This window comes from Hoplias malabaricus, chromosome X2 (assembly GCF_029633855.1).
Source record: "Hoplias malabaricus isolate fHopMal1 chromosome X2, fHopMal1.hap1, whole genome shotgun sequence".
NCBI lineage: Eukaryota > Metazoa > Chordata > Actinopteri > Characiformes > Erythrinidae > Hoplias > Hoplias malabaricus.
The window spans coordinates 13261671-13276621 of record NC_089819.1 but is presented as its reverse complement, the minus strand read 5'-3'; the positions used below and the strand labels follow the sequence as shown (position 1 = coordinate 13276621).

The 14951-nt window shown below is 37.6% G+C and overlaps 1 protein-coding gene across 1 annotated transcript; it reads right to left on the bottom strand.

Moving 5' to 3' along the window:
* Nucleotides 1-934: 934 nt before the first annotated feature.
* LOC136677114 (pescadillo) lies at nucleotides 935-14235 on the bottom strand. The gene is made up of 15 exons (XM_066654531.1): nucleotides 14007-14235; nucleotides 13127-13206; nucleotides 12204-12357; nucleotides 11613-11722; nucleotides 11311-11482; nucleotides 10746-10835; nucleotides 8951-9067; nucleotides 8058-8135; nucleotides 7879-7968; nucleotides 7017-7147; nucleotides 6198-6323; nucleotides 4463-4647; nucleotides 3512-3663; nucleotides 1585-1752; nucleotides 935-1194 (listed from the first exon to the last, which is right to left on the bottom strand). Exons 1-15 carry the CDS (start codon nucleotides 14028-14030, stop codon nucleotides 1114-1116), a joined length of 1758 nt encoding a protein of 585 aa, XP_066510628.1. The 5' UTR covers nucleotides 14031-14235; the 3' UTR covers nucleotides 935-1113.
* Between the last annotated feature and the right edge of the window lie 716 nt (nucleotides 14236-14951).

Here is a 14951-nt window from a genome sequence, read left to right as displayed (position 1 = left end):
GAAGTGTTGCCCAAGGACTCCTTGTGTTATAGCATTGTGTGGTTGCACTCATGGTATGCAGAGGTAAGCAGAGTCACACTCTTTTGTGAAAAGAAGATCCATTTGGACTGGAGACCTCATTAGTGCTTGATTTAAACACTTGCATTTTGGGACAGGAACAACAAGGACATTTTGCTAAGTGGCTGCTCCTGATTTAGAGCACAATAAGGCCACATAGCACTCTTATGTTCACTAAAATATGAAATGGAACACAATTTAGCCTTGTGAGACTTAGCGACAAGTTCCAAAAAGGTCTATCAAATGCTTCAAAATACATGACATCACTACAATGACTACTCATGTATTAGGTTTAATCACCTGTTACAAACCTTTACATGGTTTAGCACACTCGTATCAACTAGATTAGCAAACCTATAATGGTATTCTATACCCTGAAAAGTGATTAAGATATGTCAGTAATTAGAACTGACTTGGTCATCAGTAAAATAGTGTCCACACGAGCCATTGTACTGCACTGGCCCACCTCTCTCCATGACCTTGAGTTTGGAACAGTTCACGACCCAAAATGGCTCACGTTCTTCATTAAAGACTGAAATGTACACTGAGCAGTTCCACAGATGAATTATTTACATCAGACAGTAGAAACCTGGTCAATCTGATTCCCTATGCTCATGAGTAATGAGGCAATGCAGAATTCATTACACATTTGAAACCCAGGCTGAATGATTGATATCTTTAACTGTCTCAACAAAAGTGAAACTTGGTGTGAAATAGAATAGGATGTTAATGGTTTATATATATATATATATATATATATATATATATATATATATATATATATATATATATATATATATGCTCTTAATAAACGTGATGAAAGCAAAACTATACCGTTATTCCTGAGAGACAAGCAAGTTGACAGCAGTTTGATTCAAATTTATTTTAATATTACAGCATGAACTAAATGACAATGAACAGATATTGTACATTCATCGATTCCACATTTTTTCAACTCATTTTCATAAACACTGTTTTAGAGCACAGAACAATCTCACTGTTGGAAAGAACAAACAGAGGATCATTAATATAAAAAAGTCCTTTTGCAAATCCAATCTATTGTTTCTTTGCCTTCTTCTTTCTGTCAGATTTGCTGGCCTCATCCAGAGCTTTTCTTTTTGCTGCCATTTTGTTAGCCTGAGGGGAGTGTGTACATTGGGTTAATAAATTGCAGAAGAGTATAGTGGGTACTCAAGCTTCAATAATGGGTTCAACACAGGTTAAGGCCTAATCTAATTTTTAACAAAGAAAAAGAAAGCACATCTGTTCAGTCATTAACCTGAAGGAATTTTATCCATTTTCCTATATTAAAAAAATTATTGCAATAGCAGTACAGTGCCGTCACAGAAAAGCACTCAAATTTCACTGAATTTGGAAACAATAATAAAATTTAAAAAAATACATAGAATGAGCCATTGTATATTTCATATTGTGAAATATGTCAAATATTAATGCAGATTAGCCCTCTTAATTGGTTTGAGGGCACTGGAGAACAAAATTGAAAGGATAGTTGTGTTATTCTCTTACCTCTCGGATGTTTCTCTTCTTGCCAAACATGATCTTGTTGTAGAGGTACTTGTCCTTCTTCTTCATCATCATGATGGCCAGCCTCTTCTCCTCAGCCTGCTCCTCCTGCTCCAGTCTCTGGCGGTTCTCCAACTTGGCCTTCCCTGGGGTCACCTTTACCGATAATGCCTGAGGAACAGTGAGAGTAGATAAACTACTTTTGCAATCTTTAGTGAATCTACAATAATCTATGCTCACTGCTTTTCACATCAGATTTTTTTACATTGTTTAAAGTAAATGATCAAAATGAATGGAGCTGCTTGCTTGGAGAAATGACTGACTCATTTCAGTCTGCTCCACAAAATTTCTGAAAAGTACTTCAAGTCAACATACTTCTGTAGCTTTGTACAATAATTACAGTATAATTTTTAAAAAAATATTTGAATTATGTAGAACTGTACAGAGTAGCTAGAATTTAACTAATTGAAATGTCCATAAACTAAATCAAGCAAGTATTTTCCCCCTTCAGGCCACAGACTAAAGTATATTCATTCAACTGGGAAAAAAAAAGCTAATTAATTCACATTTACCAACAAAGGGACAATGGTTAACCATAAAACAAACAGTCTCATAGGCTCACCAAATAAAGGGCTTTGTGCATAATGACCAAACTAGAGCTATTAGAACTCCAGCTGTCAGAACTGACCATCTGTGACCACTTAACAGTGATCTCAGACACCGAGTCTGGCTAAAGTCTGTCTCACAGTGTATGTGCAATTTCAAAATGTGTGCGAGTCACAAGTCAGTCTTGTTTTCACCTTCAAGTGTCAAGTCACACCTCTCGTAAGTTGAGCCAGGGCAAAATACCTTGCTGGATCAGCATGACGGATTGTTTCTTTACTTACTTAAAATCACCCAAAGAATAAAAAAAATAAAAATAAAAAAAAACCACATCATCTTAATTAAAAAAAAAAAGGGGGGACAAAAATACAAAGTGTCAGGTTCTGTCACTTTAAGCAAAATACTGTTGTTTGCACACTGCCCAGCTAATAGCCCAGCTAATAATGAAACATATCTGGCACACCACACATGACTGACAACAAATGCAAATAAAGCTCACAAATTTGGGAATGGAGTCAAATCATGTGACTTTAATCACCTCCCTCCAGTTGGTAAACTTTAAATCTAACTGGGTTTATAAGACATTGCAAACATCTGAAGGCATCTGTCATTTTAATATTGAACACAGTTGTGAGAATGTTTATCTCCACAATAAAACCTCAAGCAGTCCATCTTTAAGGAATAATCAAAATTCTTATTTTCCACTGAATAAACATTAAGAGTTACCCATGTGTATTTAATAAAGTCTTTCAGATGAAAAACAGGGTTCGGTGACCTATTTGGTCGTCCAGAATTTTCTTTGAAATCATTCGAAAAGAAGAAGCTGAAGACTTGGCAGCTAAGGTGAGAGGTGGCAGGCACATGTGAGACCAGTGGAGATACTTGGGGAACTGCACTTTAGAGATGCTATTGTGGTTGTTGGTGATGTAGCACATAAAGTTCACATGGAACTGGTGTCACTTAGTCACCAGGGAGGCCAATGTGGATTTATGGTTGTTGATGGTAAAGAGTAAGGTAGGACAGTAAAGCTGGCTTGGAGTGTGGTGGTTTGTGTACTCATGGGCTGGGCTCAATGAGTAACTGTAGTTGTTAAAGATAACCTGTTGCTGATTGGCTCATAAACAGCCTCAACTACCTTAGTGTTGAGGTGTAGGATTCAACAGGAATTTTGTGGCTGCAGGTAGGAAGAGTGTGTGGTGGGCCCTATGTGAAGCTCTAATAGATTGGCATAGGATAGTTTACCTTGTGTATAATTATAATTACTTCTAATATTTACTGATTTTAACAGTGTGACTCCATTTTGCTCAAATCTGTTAAAACCTCCTACCTTGCCCTGAGATCTCTTCTCTTCCATATCCTTCAGCTTAGACTCTGCCTCTTCCTCCTCATCGTCATTTTCATCGTCGTCTTCTTCCTCATCTTCCTCATCGCCATCCTCTTCCTCGTCATCATCATCCTCTTCCTCGTCCTTCTCTTGCTCTGTGAATGGAAGTAAAAATATTCTGATTATAAAAGTGTCCATAGAAAAATGTAAAAGCCACCTGAAGACAGTTCAATGCGTTATTCTGAAATGGCAGAATTGATTACTGGAACTTTTGCTAATTGACTGAGTCTGACATTTATTTCAAAATAAACTGTATTTTGTAAGATGTATATCAGTAAAAGCAGATGATTGCTAGAAGAATTACTGGCTATGACAATGAAACTGATGAATAGAAATGCATCTGAGAACAGAGGGTATTGGTGATTGTGGGATGCTGTTCAAATTTGTTTGACATTTTTCTCTAATGATATGCCAGGTATATTAGTCACATTCTGCACACAAAATATGTATCAGCATCAGAAAATCTAAGCTTCGGTGGATGCTGCTTTTATACTCAGTCTTGATGATCTCACCTGTTTCCATTTCAACCGCTAATTGTGAAACCTTCCAAAACAGCATTACTTGTATAGGTTTTTCTTATTTTTCCCCACATATGCTGCAGGTATCACATTCTATTGGTGTTTTTGTTTGTCCATGAAGACACTGAAACAATATTTGTTCTGTACTGTTATCAGTTAAAGAGAAGCTCCAATGATTTAGCAAATTATAGCTCAGATTTTTTTTTTGCATTTTGCATGTTCCAGCTTTATATGAAAAGAAGGCTTTCATTTAAAAAAGTCAGGAATTCACAAAATGACTGTAGGCTTGTTGCCACACAACAAAATATATGGACTTATAAACTAATAACCCCAAGGTAATATATGTATAGCCTTATTAGTGCTACTCCCTACTCACCTGGTCCCTCTCCTCTCTGTAGAGAGAGGAGTTTGAGCTTCTCTGGAGGTATATATTCGCCTTCCTTCTCCTCCACGAACGGTGACAGATGAGGTGGCAGTGTGACCCCCAGGAAGTAGTCCTCCACAGGTAGAAGCATCTTAGCATTCACTGAGTCATACACCCACTGTGGCTGAATATAATATCTGCAGAATCCCAGCAAATTACCAGTAAGTTTAGTGCAGTCGATTCAGAAACACACATGATCAATCAAGTAAAAAGGTAAGCAAGCAAGATTTATTACAATCAGGAAGCAGTACTGGAGTACAACACATCAAATTTGATCTTCCCAGTGGGTGCCAGGCTTAGGTTGCCTGAATGTAATGTAATAATCACATTAACGACTAAAGAGGAGCAGACTATTACATTTTTTTTCAAAAATTTCTAAAGAGTGTATAAAACTGCAACAGGGAAGATACATTTACATTTTGTTTGTTACAAGATTTAAAAACCTCGGATTTTTACAAGATTCTGAAGATTCTGTTCTATTGCCCCTTTCACACATACACAGGAATGTTCCGGAGTTTACCCGCAGGAGCTGTATGTGTGAATGCAACCACCCACAATATTCATCCCAGACCTTACCTGGACTTTAACCTCCTTGTACCCTAGTAAAGTCAGACAGTGCATGTGAGAACAGCACCGGAAATGTTCCGGTGTTTCTCCTGCACACGCCTAAAGCACGTTTCATCTCCCGATGTGAGAGTGCACCCGAGGCAGAAAATGTCCTGCTGTGCACTGCATGTGTGGACGACCACTCCCGAGACATTTCCAGACCCGATACTTCAGAGTTTGTATGAAAGAGTCATGTTTGTCTTAACACCTTGTTCTAAGAAGCAACATACTGCAAATGTAACATTAGAAATCTTACATATGTGTTCAAACATTGGCATATCAGTACTTTTTTTTTTTTTAGGGTTCACATCATGCTTAAGCTTCATGACCAGTCCACTGCCACAAAATGTTTAATCAGTATATTGATTCTTAGCGTTGAAATCTGTCTTTAAAATAAATGGGATTTTAGGAAATAAAATAATCACCATTGTTCTATGGCCTGTACTGAACAGTACAATTTATGATATGTGGGATCATAAATACATGCAGGCATGTCACATATGTACCGAGATCATCTGCAGATCATGTGATGCGAACAGAGTAACAATGAATTCATAAATAGACACCACACAAGATAGTTTCTGCTGTTTCCAACACACGCACACACAAAGGATAAAAGAGGCATTGAGAGGCAGTGTAGTGTCTGTCTGAATGAAGGGCTTTGTAGGCAAACTCTGCTATCTTAAAGACGCATTCAAAGATGAGGAGTATTCTGTTTAATGCTCATACATATTCTCACTGATTTTAACTTGAACATCTAATTTAAATTGGGCTCAAAGCTAATATTTGCTTTTAAAGTATTGTCTTTAGTTTCAGTTTTAAATAAGAATGTGAGGGGTGCTGATTATGACTGCAATTGTGTGCCATTTGTATTGATCTCTACAAGGTTGGATTTGCATGAATCATAAATTTCATTCAGTTTAACTGTACTTTGTTAAAGCTGCCTTGTTTATCAGGAAATTTGTTTAAATTGGCACCTTAGGCTAGTGGCTGTAAAATACACAAATGTTGCTGTGGGCAAATCACAGTCCAGGAGTATATTTAAATGATATGAAGAGATAAAATCTACACAATGTCTCACCTGTTCATGTACTGTTTCTCCAGACTGGGTCTGTCCACTATGTGGTGTGTGATTGTTTCATCTGTGACATCATATGTGCTGCCAATACACATGGATTTATCCCAGGAAACCTGGGCTCCAAAGCATCTGCAAACGGATGTGCAGAAAGAGAGAAAATACAGAGTGCCAGGGAGGAATAAAGAACAATATAGAGAGAAAGAGAGAGAACAAAAGATTTTTACAAAAGTATACTTGGATATCTGTGAAGTTTCAGAAATAATAAGAAAACAAACAAACTAAATTGAAACTCCATCAAGACATTCTAAACTATAAAATTGTTACAACAAACTGGTCAAATTAAGTAAAAATATTTAATTTACTTTTTAATTATTCCATAAACAATCCTTTACACTGAAGTTGTTTATCAAACCACAATAACATCATTAACACCTCCTGGTTTCTACACATTGTTCATCAGCTCCATGGTCCATAAAAGAGCAAAGTGTATCTTTACAACTTATATTTTTGCCCTCTTTTATCCTGTTCTTCAAACCCTGAGGTGTTACCCAGTAACAACACCTCTGTGGTGGCCCTGTGAGAGTCGAGACCACTGAAGAACAGGAGGCAGGGCAAGTCCATGGTCAATGAAAAAAAGTTAGTATTAAATGGCTTATCAGCGTACATGACAGGCCACATGTTACTGTTTCAAAAATATTTAATTCAGCAAGTAAACTGTAATTATGCATGACATTTTGCAATGTGCTGTATTTATTTATGTCTGTTTATTTACAAAGCTTCCTTGAATAAGAATTGTGTCTGAAGTGACACAAAAACACACACCTTAGAACAAAGGCCAGAGATTCTCTGGGCACTTCTCTGTTTAGGAAGAACTTGAGCCCTTCAAAGAGCTTCTTCTGTCTGTCCTGCTCCTGCTGGGCTTTCATACTCGCCTCCATCTTCTCCATGTCTTCCTGAGGATGTAGAAATAGGAAGGAAAGACATAAGGTGAAAAGAGAGCAATAGATTGCATTAGAAACTCATTAGAAAACATTATACTGTTTGGTAATATTCTGACTGGGTAACCATAGTGACCAGATCTCCAGTGTAACACCTAAAAGACAAGGTGTGAAATCAAGGAGGATCCACAAGCAATTAGCACATGCAAGCCTTTATTCACAACAAAGCTCTTTGCACAGCTCTTATTCAATCTGAAAAGATACAGATGTATATGTATAACAGAACAGAACCATAAGCTGGTTCACACCCTTAAAGATTAGAAAGCTTTCATTTATTTTATAATATATACAACAATGACAGCTAGGAATGCCCTGATGCCCTTAAAGCCCCTTATTCAGTCAATTTATGTATTTCAATTCAATTTGAGCACTTCAGGGATTTCCCAGAGCAGTTCCTTGCCCCGCCAGTGTGGTCCAAGTGCTTTAGAATTGTCACAAGACATTTTTTGCCCAAGGTGTGGTCTGGGTATTTTAGGGAGGTCCCTAAAAATCACTTTACCCTGACATCCTTTCCTGTACCTGTTATAATCATTTATACTGCATTACATTTAAAATTATTTTTTTTACTAAATCTGTTATTAATTATGTGTTTTTGACAAAGTTTTACAAACATTTTTTTTTATTAAAAATGGGACCATTCTTGTACTATATGGTACTTGGTGTGTTAAGATCTGTATTTGTCTCACCCCTTCAGTAGGAAACTGGTCTAGCTCCGCTTCCTCCTCTTCCACTGAAGAGACCACACGTGCAAGACTGGCACTCAGAGCAGACAATTTCTAGCAGATAGAAAAATTAGTCTCAATGAAATACTTGAATTATCAAAAGAAATGTCAGCAGAAAATGCTGGGGAAACTGGAATTCAAACCTCCAAATAGCTTTCTGAATCCATGGCATAATCTTCTTCAAATTCTGCTTTGAGCTCAGTTTCTCCTTTTCCATCAAGCTAAAACAAAGGAGAAAAAATGACAAGCCCAAAATCATTTCACAGCTAAGGCAAAACGATTCACCTCCAGACATATTTAATTAAAAAAAAGCAACAGATAATGAAAAAGTATTTAAATTATAGAGAATTTAAAAAGGTGTGATCCTTCTGAAAATATATATTCAACTGAAATAATTTTGTAATGTTAAAATCAAATGCAAAGTATTATCCAACACTGTAAGCTGCTATAGCTGCAGACGTAAACAGAAACAAAAGTGAATCAATCATGAATTCATTTAAATAAATATCTTAAAAATTAAGTTATCCCCAAAACAGTTCCCTACAGGACATTATATAGACAAAAAGTACTGGGACACCTATTTTTATGATATCCCATTCTAAATGCATAGGCAATAATATGTATTTGGACTTGCACTAAAGTTGCCTTTAGGAAGAAACAACTTTATTTATCTCCTTAGGGAGATTCCTTGGTTGCCAACCTCCTCGATGCCCAAGAAGCAGCTCGGGGGGTTAGGTGCCTTCCTCAAGGGCATTTCAGCCATGAATGAATTTTTCCTTGCTTGCCCCCGGGATTCAACCGGCAGCCCTGCGGCCTCAAGCTTGCTTCTCTGTACTAAACAGTCACTTGTTTAACTAAGCATGACTCTTTGCTCTAAACTGTAAACTTTCTCTTACTCTCCAAGCTGGACATCACTGGACTGATGCGATTTAAAGAGACAACTGATTTAAAACACCACTTTGTCACATATTTAATGATGCAACATTTGGCAGTAAAAGAACTGGAATTAGAGAATTTCAGTGCAAGTGTGATTTACCTTAGGGGGGTAGACAAGATTGAGTGTCTGGTAGAGACGGTAGTTGACAAAGCCAAGCAGTGTGGTGTAGAACTCTGTGAAAGTGGCCATAACTCTGTAGTCTACATCAGTGGGGTGCTGTACACAAAGATAAAAACAGAAACAAAGAACTTTACAAGTGGTAATTCACCACTACCATGGAAGTCCTATCACTTCTTATGAATTCCATTTTATAGAACAACCTTTAACACTAAACATGTTGCCACTGATACGCGAAAGATGTCTAATCACCCATAGTTTGTGTTATCTTCCCATAGGTGAATATAACTTACTGATAACCTTTCATCACACCATCTGGACAAATAGTACTTACATTTACTTTCAGTATAAGCATATTTATGGCACTAATCCACAGCATAGAACCTACACAACACTCCTTAACTCTGCACGGCTTTTTGCTTTTCCACTGGCCAAATCTGGTACCTGGTCCCTGGAACTGGGTACGTTTTCAGTCCCAATTCACTCTGGATTCCAACCGTGCTGAGTTGATTGGCCAGAGCCATGTCAATCACCACCAGATGCAGAGCTCAGCACAAACTCGCAGCTTGTAAAATCTCTGATGTTACAGCAGCTTTCACATTTATTTTTTATCGGACTCACAATGGCAGCTCGTAACTTTACCTCAAGTTGTTCAGAAGGAGTTTATATGCTCCTTGGGTTGATGGCAGATAAAGATTTCCAGTGAATTACGAACATGCAAGTAAAACTATCTGTGAGAACTGGGGAGGAAAAATGCGTTTAGTCCACAACGAGGAAAAAGCGCCTAGCTTTACTGCCGGCATTGTGGTTTTCAAAGCCAGCAATTCCTGTTTTCCGGTTTTTCAAAGTCACCAGTTCCATTACGCGGGGGAGCCCTGCCAGTGGAAAAGCAAGGAGCTTACAGTGTGCTGAGCCATGTACAGTCAGACCCATGTGATGGAAAAGTCACCATTAGTGATGCAGTAAAACAATCCAGGCTGCAAAACATGAGGAAGAGACGCGCTAATATTTATGCCCTTTTCCAGAACTAGATATAAATGTTTGATAACTCAAGAAGGAAAAAGGTTTCCATTAACCATTTACAACAATTTACACAGTTTACCAATTTTACCTCTACCATGATGACACCCCCACCTCTCTTAATGACCCCCCGACCCCCCCCCCTTATCTTTTTTTCAGAATGTGTTCTTTGATAAAATCTGCTGCTGAATGTTTAGATTCAACAAGATGAAAATATATCTGAAATCAGGATAGACATGGATGTAAAGTTAAATCCCAAAAACATTTGGCCATATTGTATATCAATTCATATCTCACTTGTCCAAAAAGTGAAATGACACCTGAATTGCCATTTAAAAATTTCTAAGAGTATTCTTCATGTAGAATATCACATAAGTTTGTTCTAAAGGACTCTGTATGACCCCCCCCCCCAAATTTTTTTAGACATAATTAAAAAGTAACAATCTGATCAAAATAAAACAAACTATTATTACATCCGTTATGAACTTATCTGCATTATACAGTGGTGTCCTCTGTGGCACCTTGCTAGGTTATAAATCAGGACTGTCTAACATTGGTCATTCTTATAATGTCTGTATAATGAGCACTAGGTACCACAGTGAAACAATTCTGAAAGAAGCAAAAAGGACGATTTTTCAAAACTGAACATTTGGTCAAACTAATAAGGCTGGGAGACATACTGCTGTACTGATGTAATAAACAAATCAATTTAAACACAGCCTGTTGATTCAAGTCAACACACAGGCTCTTCACTTACGTCATGAGCAAACTGAAAAGGTACGAGCCATGTGATGGTTTGTCCCAGCACTTCTGCCTGGTAATAAATTCCTTTGATGGACAGAAAGACCTGTTAAAAGACCAGAAAAGAGAACATAGGCAGGCTGGTGGTTTTAAAAAGGCAGAACTCAAACATAAAATATAATTTGATGGAATATAAAAGAAAGAAGTGTTGGGCATTCATGACAATAAAAACATAGGTGTAAACAAAAAAATAAATAAATAAAAAATATCAAGAGAATAGCAGTGAAAGTCATTTGCCTTGCCGGAAACACTAGCAGTGAGGAACTGGAAAGTTTATGGAACAATCCAATCAGCGAATAACATGGATGATCATAGGTTGTTTTCATATAGAAATACCACCCACTGTTGAAATGGACTAATTTAGGTGTAACAAAAAAAGGAGCATGTAGATAAACATCTTAGTGAAAATTATTTTAATGATTCAGTGCTATTTGAAAAGAAAGAAAGAAAAAAAAAAGACACTTAACAACACTAACAATACAGAGAAGGTGCAACATAGGGTATGGGTATGGGGCGGTTACCTTCCTGAGCGAGCGAGAGGCAACAATATAGTTCATCCATTCTACACTTAGTCTACGGCACAGCTGGATCATCTGGACATGGCACTTCCCCGTACGAGCGAACGTGGAGAACAGGAAACACATGCAGAGAGCATCATCAACGTCCCGGAGAGCATCAACAAAAGTAGGATATCTAAAAAATGATGAATAATTATTATGAAATGTTCATCAGTTCATGGACAATCTACGTGATCCTCGCAGCCGGACTGTAAAGTGTAATGGCGCCATCTACCGTACAAAAAAGGTTTAACCTATTTCCTCACCTTTCCTTTACAATGTGGTCCAGTTTGTAAGCAGGCTTATTGTCTCTAAGCTTCTCCACACTACCCCACTCAGCTTTACCATAGGCTTTACGAAGCTTGCGCACAAATATCTGTTAGGAAAGACAAAAACATCTGAGACAGTCTCCCTAGAGTTATGCAGTGTAAAGAAATGCCTGCACACAATCACAAGGAAGGTTAAAAGGGACCATATCAGAGAAAAATATATCCTAGCCTTAAAGTATGTAGTATATTGTTTTTATATTATAAAGAGTTTCAAAAACGACTACCCAGTTTCTACAGTCCATATACAGAAAAACTTTAAAGCAGGCCACTTTGAATTCACTTATTTTGTTACAACAAGAAAAACTGTGTTATATATTTCTTGTAGTTAAGCCTACAACAGTTCAGTCCTGCACACACACTGAACTTATATGCAGTTTTTTTCAGCCCAGGCAGAATGAAGTCCAATTCAGAACACTCAAACAGAAGAGAGCATTAGCATCAGCCAAAACCACCGGTTTAACCCTAAGGTATAATTAAAGTTTACAGAATTATAATCACATAATGAAGCTTTATTAGAAATACACTTACCTTATACTCCCTGAACTTGCCGACAATGGGCTCATGCAGGAGGAAGCGGATATCCTTCAGCAGGTAGAAAGTCCTCTGGGCAGTGGAGCCCTTATTGATCTTTTTTTTGTGTTTGGGTTCATGTGGGTAAATCCCTTTCAAAATGCATAATCGCCTGCACAGAGGAACAAAATATTATTAATATCACTGCTGTTTTAATAACATTTACATACACACAACACTAGCATGTCACTAAACAAACACTATAGTTACAATCCAAATAAACAGTATTGCTGTTTCTAAAACAAAATGACACTTTTAAAAGCAGTCTAACAAACACCTCCTCATATGATAATTTATCATCATAACAGACGTTTTCTTAAATGTTTTATCTATTCATCTGCTTTATTAGCTTTTGTTCATGATAGGAATCCCGTAAAACAGTCAGAAGAGTTACATGTCATACTTATATGTCAAATCATATAAGTTATTATACTGCACAAAATTGGTTTCATGACAGAAAAAAAAAAAAATAAATATTGTCGCCATCCAAAAAAACATTTATCTCCAAAACTAGTAACTTTACAGGAGAAAAACAAACTTTCTTAAATACAGTGGAAGTCAATGTAAAATTATTTTATTCCCAAGTACTTTGAGCATTTCAATTGGTCCATTCATCATAAAATGTTCACACAATTTGAAGGAAAGGAGCTGTGTTCAAATGATGTAGTAAACTTAAAATCAACAAAAATAAACGTTTTTCATTGGACAGGGATGATATGCTTAAAATATATATTTTTAATTATTATGGTGAAAATATACACAGGGGTTTTAAGGTAAAACTGAAAAAGTTAAAAATATCATAATGCAAAATCAATTTTTTTATCTAGTCAATAGACCCAGCTAATTGGTATGATATGGGGATATCCTTGTCTAGAACTGACCTGAAATCAGCCAGGCTCAAACCCAGCTTCTTGCGGGCTTTGTTTCTACTGATGTAGTTGGTGACAGACCCACTTTCATACTGCAGGAAGAGAAGGGAAGGTTAGGCACAATTAGCATTCACACTAATAAAGGAAGGGCCAAGTAAACACTTCAGGCAATGAACTGTCCTCATGTTCTAAGGCATCCAGGGGCCTTTTATTCAGTTATTCAGAGATGCAAAGCTTGTATAAACACCAGCCATACGAGTCGAAATTGTCACAGCTCAATACCAAACATCGACCAGAGGAATATAAAGACACTAAAGTTGGGCGGCAATGAATTATCTATGTATATGTATGCAGAATACATTTAAATTAAAATCAATCGTGGTTTCTTCACTTTCTGTAACTGTTTCACTACAGATGCATGTTTCTAACGTCCAACACTCATCGAGTCTAAAAATCGAGACTTGACGCTGAATTCGATTAAACACAATTTGAGGTGGAACTGAAATATCGAAGAACTTCATTATGTTTATATTATTTGTGCAAATACAACACCGTTTACAGTGAAACTGTACATTTGAGCATGAATTCAACTCCAGCTCGTGTGAAAAAAGTACACATGCAATTCCGTGTGCAAAACTATGCTACATGTTCCAGGGGGCAAACCGCTTCACCACTAAAGGTGGTATAAGCACTCCAGTAAAAAAGATGGAGAATATATTAATTTCAGTTTTATGTTGGACAAGGAGACTTCAACTAATACAACATATTCACGCGGATAATTCAAGAGTTCACAGCTGTCGCACTGTTTTAAAGTGGAGCGACGGGATCCAGAGAGGCAGTGGTGAGCATGAAGATATGAGCCTCGTGTCCGCTCTGTGTTGTTAATACTCACCTTCTTTTTCTGTAATCCTCCCATGGTGAGGCCGAGTGTCCACGGCGCTTGGACAGCGGTGTGTGAGGGGTTCGGCTGCTGTAGGTCTGAAGTTAAAGCGCTGTTGGTGTAATTTCTCTTTCTCTGTTTCTCTGCTTCACTGCTCTACACACGTGGGCCCCGCGTCATGACGTCACTGTGATCCGGACCCACAGCGTCCGAAAGAGGCGCCACGCATCCGCCTGAGCAAAAATCAAAGTTTATTTATGTACTTATGGTTGATTTATGGTCACTGCCTGTGGCGAGTTTGGTGTTCTCCCCGTGTTTGCTGTGAATTTCCTCTAGGTGCTCCGGTTTCCTTCTACAGTCCAAAAACTCACGATGGAAACGGTCCACAGGTGTGGATGTGTGTGTGTGTGTGTTGTGACGTCAGTTGCAACTCAGCTACATTTGTCATTAATCAGTGTAATGTGCGCACACACTCAAACTCCATAATATCAATAAATATTAGGCGTGTGTGTGTAACACAGTAATTCAACATACAAACTGCTGCTCTTTTGTCATTGTATGACTTTTTATTTTCTTTTTAATCAAATGAAAATTCTATACATACTGTTAATATTGATTTTATACTGTCTGTCAGCATAAATTGTGTCTGTCTGTCAGTCAGTCAGTCACACAGCCACCATGTTTAGTGTCAAGCCTCCCCCCAGCACTGGGCTGTGGAGCAGTGCAACTGGGTTTTCTGGAGTAATGGAGCTCCACCAAAACTTTTGGGATGAGCTTGAGCTGTGTTCGTGATCCAAAACTAATGGTCAAACATAAGTACCTGATTTCACTTATGTTTATGTATCTATACAATAATTAGCTGTCTACAAACTTTTGGACATGCATTTACATGTATGTCTGAATGCCTATTCAGTGTAATCAAAGCACCTTCAGAAGGAGACATTTATTGATTTTTCA

Excerpts from the sequence above, each read along its gene's own strand:
- LOC136677114 (XM_066654531.1), bottom strand. The coding sequence starts at position 14,030 with ATGGGAGGATTACAGAAAAAGAAG. Across the intron at positions 7,969-8,057 it reads ATTCAGAAAGCTATTTGGAG|AAATTGTCTGCTCTGAGTGC; the intron begins GTTTGAATTCCA and ends TCTATCTGCTAG. Across the intron at positions 3,664-4,462 it reads ACAGAGAGGAGAGGGACCAG|AGCAAGAGAAGGACGAGGAA; the intron begins GTGAGTAGGGAG and ends TTCCATTCACAG.